At 36.8% G+C, this 8,331-nt stretch overlaps 1 protein-coding gene across 1 annotated transcript; it reads right to left on the reverse strand.

Moving 5' to 3' along the window:
- Nucleotides 1–3,100: 3,100 nt before the first annotated feature.
- LOC112606799 (olfactory receptor 10G7) lies at nucleotides 3,101–4,036 on the reverse strand. The gene has a single exon (XM_025357678.1). The coding sequence runs from the start codon at nucleotides 4,034–4,036 to the stop codon at nucleotides 3,101–3,103; it is 936 nt and encodes a 311-aa protein (XP_025213463.1).
- Nucleotides 4,037–8,331: the final 4,295 nt, after the last annotated feature.

An 8,331-nucleotide genomic window follows, 5' to 3' on the forward strand; every position in this document is an offset into this window, starting at 1 on the left:
CGTTTCCTTCTCCATGTTAGGAAACAGATGTTTAACAGCCAGCACAAAACAAGGAATACAGTGACCAGTCCTCTTGCTTACTTAACTGTGTAGGCTTCTGCCTCTCCCAAGCTACACCTTCAACCAAATAATTTTACCTGAAACTTCCACAGGCGCTCAAACCAAACATTTCCAAAGTCAGACACTTTCATTCTACCCTAAGAACATATCCTTGTTACTTTCTCTATTTTGATAAGTTATATCACAATGGCCAAATCACATGAACTTCTCCACCAGCTTTGCTTCCTTACACAGTGGGCTCCTATTTGCCTTCCCTTTCCCTGCTCCCAATTCTCTCTGCTGTTGTCTGAACTTGGACTTTGGTGTTTTTCTTTCTTGACATACAGTCAAAAAAGCTCTTTAGTTGCTGCCCTAAAATTCACCTTCCTTCCGTCTGTCTTCCATGTTACCACCGGTCCCTAAATAAAAATACTATCATATTACAGTATTTCAATATCTCTCCAGAACTTGCAAGATAAAAATCCTTCTTCCTAGTATTGTATGCAAATTTTGTCAAGATTTGTTTGATTTTTATAACTCATAAACTTATGAAGACTATACATCTTGTATATTGGGACTACAAACTTCTTAAAAGGAGGTCTTTGCCTGTTTATTTTGTTTTGTACTCATTGTACATAGGACACGATAGCCACCCAGTGTATATTTATTTATTGAATGGATAAATAGGTAGATTGAGCCAGGTTAAAATTAATTAACATACACTGGTGTTAAAACTGTATAGTATTTAACAAATACACACACATACAAGTGAGTAAAACTAGAAAAATCTGAATAAGATTTGTGGATTATAATAGTGTCAACATCCTAGTTGTGATATTACACTATAATTTTGCTAACTGTTATCATTGGGGGAAACTGGGCAAGGTATAACAAGGACTCTCACTGTGTTATTTCTTACAACTTCATGTGATTCTAAAATTATTTCAATAATGTATTCAATTAAATAAAGATATTGACATTCATCTTATATATCTTTGTCAATAATTTACTTTCAAAATGGCTGTGTGTGATACATATTGCTACAGTATTTTGAATCCTTTAGCATCTTTCCAAGTCAAAACTAATAATGGATCTCTCCTTGGGCACCCATTGCACTTACAACATTGTAACCTGGATAATGCGACATATTTTCCCCCTTGCCAGACAATGACTTTGGTGAATGCAGAGACCTTGTCTGTTGTTTTTGTGTATCTACTGTTTAGCATGTAACTTAACACCCAATAAATATCCCATAACATTTTAGGTAAACGTAAGTTAGATATAACAGTGTGATGTTTCAGAGAAGTGTAAGAATCCAAGTGAATCCAATGACTAAGTAATTTTGGTTTATTTCTACCTCAGTTTTTTCCTTTGAGAAATGAGCTGAATTATATAATTGGTCCATACCAATCTGATTTCTTGGTGTGAAAACCAAGAATATACCTCTTATATTGATCATCGTGTCATGATTTACATAGGTTATGCTTACCAAGTTAGTATGTTTTTCTTCTCAATATCACTGCACAGTTTACTTAGAGTAAGATATGGAAAGTTAGCACTGAAGGAACGTTCTCGCTAAAGCATCTTTGAATGCAGCTGCTGCAAACCTGAGGAGTTTGAGAAATGCTTTTCAGCTCTAGCAGCTGCTTTCTAGTTTTCTTTTTTTTTTTTTTTTTTTGAGAGGGAGTCTCGCACTGTCGCCCAGGCTGGAGTGCAGTGGCCGGATCTCAGCTCACTGCAAGCTCCGCCTCCCAGGTTTACGCCATTCTCCTGCCTCAGCCTCCCTATAGCTGGGACTACAGGCGCCCGCCACCTCGCCCGGCTATTTTTTTTGTATTTTTTAGTAGAGACGGGGTTTCACTGTGTTAGCCAGGATGGTCTCAATCTCCTGACCTCGTGATCCGCCCGTCTCGGCCTCCCAAAGTGCTGGGATTACAGGCTTGAGCCACCGCGCCCGGCCTGCTTTCTAGTTTTCTTTTTCTCTTCATGGTATGCTAGGCAGAGTTGGCATGACCAGCATACCTGTGGTATTTAAATTAAGCATTTATTTTGAGAAAAATTATTTACACTTTAAATATATGTATTTATTTGGATGACAGATTATAAGGTTCGTGGTCCAAGACTTACCTACCTAGAGAGTGTCCAGAGTCCATTTCATATACTTTAAGTCTAATGGATGTGACTTACAGACATAGTCTAATTACATGGGAAATATTATCTAATACTTTGTTCTAAATTGAGGGATACTCTCAAATTTTTTGACTGCATATTTTTGTCTCTAAGATTATTTGGTCATTTTTGTATATTTATTATTTATCCTCTGGTAACTTATAAAAATAATTTTAAAATTGCTAAAAATGGAAACTTGGCATTGAGGATAAGAGATTGGCAGCTCCACAAATATGGAAGGAAAGTCTAGACAGTTGTTATCAGCGACCAATACAATGTGTGCAGTGTATGCAGTTCATAAATGGACAAATATTTACTCTCAGAGATCTTTCAGGTCTAAGTAAGAAAAAAATATTAAAGAGTTATGTGGTTTTTATTGGTTCATGAATGTGAATAAAGCCACTCTTCTTGAGAACCAAGCATTTTTGTCTAGTATTTTCTAAAGTAAAAAGTTTGTAATATGGATATTAAATTATGTAGTTATTTATGAATGTTACAATGAATTTTTCAATATGGAAAATGTAAAACATGAAAAGAAAGATTTTTATAAGGCTTTGACTTAAATTACACAAAATAAACTGTAAGAACATTATACGAATAGCAATTGTGGAAAATACTTACATAAGAAAAATAAACTACTTTCTGATTACTTAATGGAACGTGAAAAGAATAGACTATTATCCTTTCTCTTAGATTATCACCATGAAATGGCTGCTTTAACTAGGATTCTAACAAACACTCTGCAGAAAAAAATGAAAGATTAATTAACTGTCCAATTAAAAATTAAGACTGGATAATTGAAATGCTCCACTCAAATGTAATGCTCATATTGAAGATTTAATTTATTTACAAATAAAAAAAAGAAAAGTTAGCCATATCTGACTTTTCTTGACTATTTACCCTGAGAGAATACTGACCCATTTTTCAGCTTCAACAAAGCTTTCTTTACCTCCTTGTTTCTCAGGGTGTACACAACAGGGTTGAAAAGAGGAGTCAGCACAGTGTAGAAAACGGCCACAACCCCATCCACGGCGTCCCTGGAGCCTGGCCTCAGGTAAATGAAAAGACCAGGGCCAAAGAAGCAAAGGACCACGATACAGTGGGAGGCACAGGTCTGAAAGGCTCTGCGTCTCCCCTCTGAGGTGCGGATCCGCAGGATGGAACAGACGATGGACACATAGGACAGCACTATCAGGAGAAAGCAGCCCAAGGCCACTACCCCAATGTTCACAAAGATGACCATCTCATTGGCTGAGGTGTCTGCACAGGCCAGTTTCAGGATGGGCGGTGCGTCACAGAAGTAGTGCTGGATCCGGTTGGGTCCACAGTAGGGCAAATGGAAAGTCAATATGGTCTGGACAGCGGAGTGCAGGGAGCCACTGAGCCAAGTGCCGATGGCCAGGAGAGCACACGCGCGCCCACTCATCATGCGGTTGTACCTGAGCGGGTAACTGATGGCCAGGTAGCGATCACAGGACATGACCGTGTAGAGGAAACACTCGGTGCTCCCCAGGAAGTGGAAAAAATAGAGTTGAGCCACGCAACTGTGGAAGGAGATAGTCCTGCCACTTGGGGACACCAGGGTCATCAGCATTTTGGGCACCGTGACAGTGGAGAGCCACATGTCAATGAAGGACAGGTTGGAGAGGAAGGAGTACATGGGGGTGTGGAGGTGAGAATCCACCCTGATCACCAGCAGGATGAGGAGGTTCCCCAGCACAGTAAACACATAAATGACCAGGAAGGCTCCAAAGAGTGGGGCGTCCAGCGCTGGGGCATGGGGAAGGCCCCTGAGGATGAACGCTGTCACGAAGCTGTCGTTGGACATTTCTTCTCATATATGAGGCTCTGTTCTTACAGAAAGGAAGGGAGGCAGCATTTACTGTGAGCATGTTTTATATGAAATATGGCAACTATATTTTTCTGATTGAGAACACTGGGGTTAAATTATTTTTTATATTTTATAAATTCCTTTTGCTTCAGTATGGGTCTTTGAAGAGGAATAGCACTTTCTTATTCCAGTACCAGAATAAGCCATATACAGAAGAGGAGGAGATTTACATAAAATCAACCAAATGTTGAAAAGAAGAACAAATTTTGTATCCTGTTTTGTGTAGAATTGAAAAAGATATACTCAAATTAGCAACACTTAGGTGCTGGGAAGCTCTTTCCCGGGATAAGCCTTTATTCAAGCATCTTCTCTCTTTTTCTCTCAAACACACACATATATAGATATACATGCGCACACACATTCTCTCTCTGTCAACACACGCACACACACAAACACTTTCACACATACAGATTCAGTCTGTTTGATCATTAGAGAATTTCTATTACAAATACAAATTTCTAAAGCAATCTTCATTCTGGCTGAGAGAATGGGAGAAAACCGCCTTCTCAGAGCTCTCTGGCCAGCTGCATAACTAAGGCAGGATTCCAGCAGTGGTTTGGCATTATGTGGAGCCAGTCTTCTGTTCCTTTGTCTTACCCTAGATCAGGGGTCCTCAAACCCCAGGTCAGGGACTGGTGCCGGTCGGTGGCCTTTTAGGAACCAGTCGCACAGCATGAGGAGAGCTGCCAGCAAGCGAGTATCACCACCTGAGCCCAGCTTCCTGTCACATCAGCAGGGGCATTAGATTCTCATAGGAGTGGGAACCCTATTGTGAACCGCACATGTGAGGAATCTAGGTTGTGTGGTCCTTATGAGAATCTAATATCCTCCCCCTCACCACCCCAGACCCCACCCCAGTCCATGCAAAAATTGTCTTCCTCTGAACCAGAAACTGGTCCCTCGTGCCACAAACGTTGGGTACCGCTGCCCTAGATCATACCTTCCTGGTCATATACAAAGTTTGACCCCCAAACTAACACAATAATGAACAGTACCGTCATTTTCTTTAACTTCCCTTATTCTATGTCTCTTTCTATTTATACGTTTTTATTATTATTTACTTCCCCAGAATTTCAGGCAATTAAGCCTTCTCTTTCTAAAGTACGATCAAATAATCTCACAATACATTTTGAGATAGCCAAGAAGAATTGAAGCTGCTTGAGTAGTAAGAAACACTAAACTTTCTCTGATGTTTGAGTTTCAGAACTGAATTAAAATAATAATACAGTTATTACAAAAATACAATTGACCTTCTAAAAATAAAAAAGTTTATTTTGTTTCCATTATTTCTAGGATTTCTATTATTTCAAAGCTCAGACTCAAAGTTTTACTTTTTTTCTTTAACGTATGGACACAATGTCCCAGACATTATATTTTCAAGAGAAAATAAATTAAAATTTATGAAGAAATGTAGGGAAACGTGGTTGGAGACCTGGACCTCTAGATAGAAGAGAGAAGAAGCATTTCTTCATTAATTTCTAAAATGCTTCTGTCATACATTAGCAATACATTTTTATTTTGGGGGATCTGATGGAAGCAGACTTTTCCATCATGGAATTCAGCTGAAACTCACTTGGAAACTCAGAGTTGCAATGCTAAGGTTTATAGAAAAAGCACTTCATTGATTTATGGTTTCACAACATTTTTAGTCTTCTACAGAACCACAAAAAATTGGCTCTGTAAGTCATGACTAAGATAATCTAGCTTCATTAGCCAAAGTTGATGAAAAATGAAGAGAAACAAAACTAAGACCATAAATACATCGCAATTACTTCCCCTCAAAAAGTATCTAATAATGAAAAATGCTGAAGTGTTGCCAATTTTTGCTACTTACCAATTTTACAACTAGGTTTTGGATCATGAAGCAAAATTCAAGATTTAAAGAAAATGTCAGCTCTTGATGAGTAGTATAATTTTTCTTTTCTTGCAAAGATGAAACCACAGAAGAAACTCTTTTAAAATAGAACTTAATACGAGTTTGATATCTTAGGAGACACACTCTTGGCTCTAGAGTCCTTATGAATGAAGATAATGTTTCGATATAATGATTAAACACTTAGAATTTTTTCCAAATGCATCTGTTAAAGTTGATTCTGCATTTGATGGCCATCATTCAATAAGCCTTTTTATTTAGCCAAAAATCAACTTCCAAAATTAATAACTATGACACTCTGGATTTGAAAACTCCTTGTGCAGGAAATGATTTTTTTCCTATTTCTTCTTTAAATTTAAAAATAGAAAATATGGGTTTTAGTTATAAAGAAGATAATTATCTGAAGAGGTGCATAGTCTCTCTGATAAATCTTTAACTTTCTGGTGAGTCACAAAAAGAAGCTCCAGATTTTCTGTGCTCCAGGGATGATCAGAGTATTACTCCCTGTAGATAAACATCTTCCTAATTAAACTTCCTCCCTCTGGGGCTTGGCAGACTCTTACTGTGCAAGTTCCTGGCTGAGAATGGATGCTAGTTCAGAGACTTTCTGTTCTTCTCAGAGACTGTGCCTTTATACTTTCATATCGTCTAAACTTTAAAATGTATTTAAATTTTCTGTGAAACTTTCTTTTATTTTTTAGCTTTAATTAATACAATTAAAGAGAATGAAGGTATGCTTTTCTTCCATAATTAATATATTTCTTAGTTATTAGGAAAAAGCTTTTATGAAAACAACAAGAAAAACTGGTTTAACGTAGATGCCCAAAACACTGTTAGTTTTGGAGGACAATTGCAGTTTCATGAGCTTTTTGTGCTAATAGAAATGCTCTCATCTGCATATGGAAAATATAGTCCTATATGGAATGGAATTTGAAGAACTAAAGTCCCCTGAATTAATATTTTTTCCAATTAAATTACCAAATTACCAATTTTGCTGACATTGGTTATCCATTTAGTATAAGGCGTACTTAATCAATGTAAAATCACAATACTATTTTAGTAATTACTTACAATGTAGCTCCAGTTATATTTCAAAATCTCTTCATCAAATATATGCTATCAATTTTTGTTAATTGAAACTTCTCTCCAATTTTCTGTACTTACCTTTGTGAATAGTATTAACTTGTGTTTTCAGTTTAACTTATCAGTTTTCTTGGTATACAGTATACAGTTATATGATCTTTATAAAATGATACTTTTGTCTTTCTTTCCAAAAGTAAACATTTGTTATCTTTCTTTTCTGTCTTGCGGCATTGGTAAAAAACACTAATGTTGCCCACCTAGCTGTGGTTCAGGAATTACTTAGGTCTGTTGTGAGTGCTGGACAACTTGTCTGTGCCTTTTTCCAGGAAGAGGAGGTCAATAGTAACATTTACTGAGTTTTAACTTCTTCAAGAAAAAGAAGGGAATTATCCATCATTTTTGGCTGTTTCACTAAAACCCAGTGGGATTCTACATGATAAACAAGCCAGAACCTCTAAACATCATCAAGAATTCTGGATTGATAGTTCTTTGCATATGGAAAAAGGCACAGCTGAATCCACCCACATAGTCTGGTGACTTGTTGATACTGTAACAAAGACTAGAGAAGGGTAGAAGTCCAGGCACTCCTGTTTACCAACCGTATTCATCATTGGGCCTCCTCCGCCACTGAGCCATTTCTCTGTTTTTTTCACAATTACTTTTGCTATTCAAAGTCTTTTGCATGCCCATATAAATTTTACACAAAAAATGTTTATTTACACACACAAAAGGCTGCTGTGATTTTGGTTGGAATTGCATTCCATCTATCAATAAATTTGGGAGAATCGATATCTTAATAATTCCATATTATGCTTGATCACAAATACTGTTGATCTCTTTTGTTTCTCTGAACAATGTTGTATAGTTTCTGTGTTCATATCCAGTACATTTTGTCAGATTTATCACTAGGAATATTTTATTTTGATGCTATTTTAAATAGTACTTTTAAAATTTAAACTTCCAACTATTTGTTGTTAATATATAGAGTTGATTAATTATTGCATATCAATCTTATATCCTACAGCTCAACTAAACTCACTTATTAGTTCTTATAGCCTTTTTAGATATTCCATCAGATTTTCTACATAGATGACCATGTTGTGTGCAAACACAGACAGTTTACTTCTCATTTACAATCTAGATTCCTTTTACTTCTTTTTCTTAGCTAATTTTTCTGTCTAGAAACTGTAGTTCAATGTTGAATAGAAGTGGTGGCAGTAGACATGCTAGGTTCTTGATCTTAGGGGAAAATATCTAGTTTTTTACTGCTAAGCAT

Source organism: Theropithecus gelada, chromosome 14 (assembly GCF_003255815.1).
Source record: "Theropithecus gelada isolate Dixy chromosome 14, Tgel_1.0, whole genome shotgun sequence".
NCBI classification, from domain to species: Eukaryota; Metazoa; Chordata; class Mammalia; order Primates; family Cercopithecidae; genus Theropithecus; species Theropithecus gelada.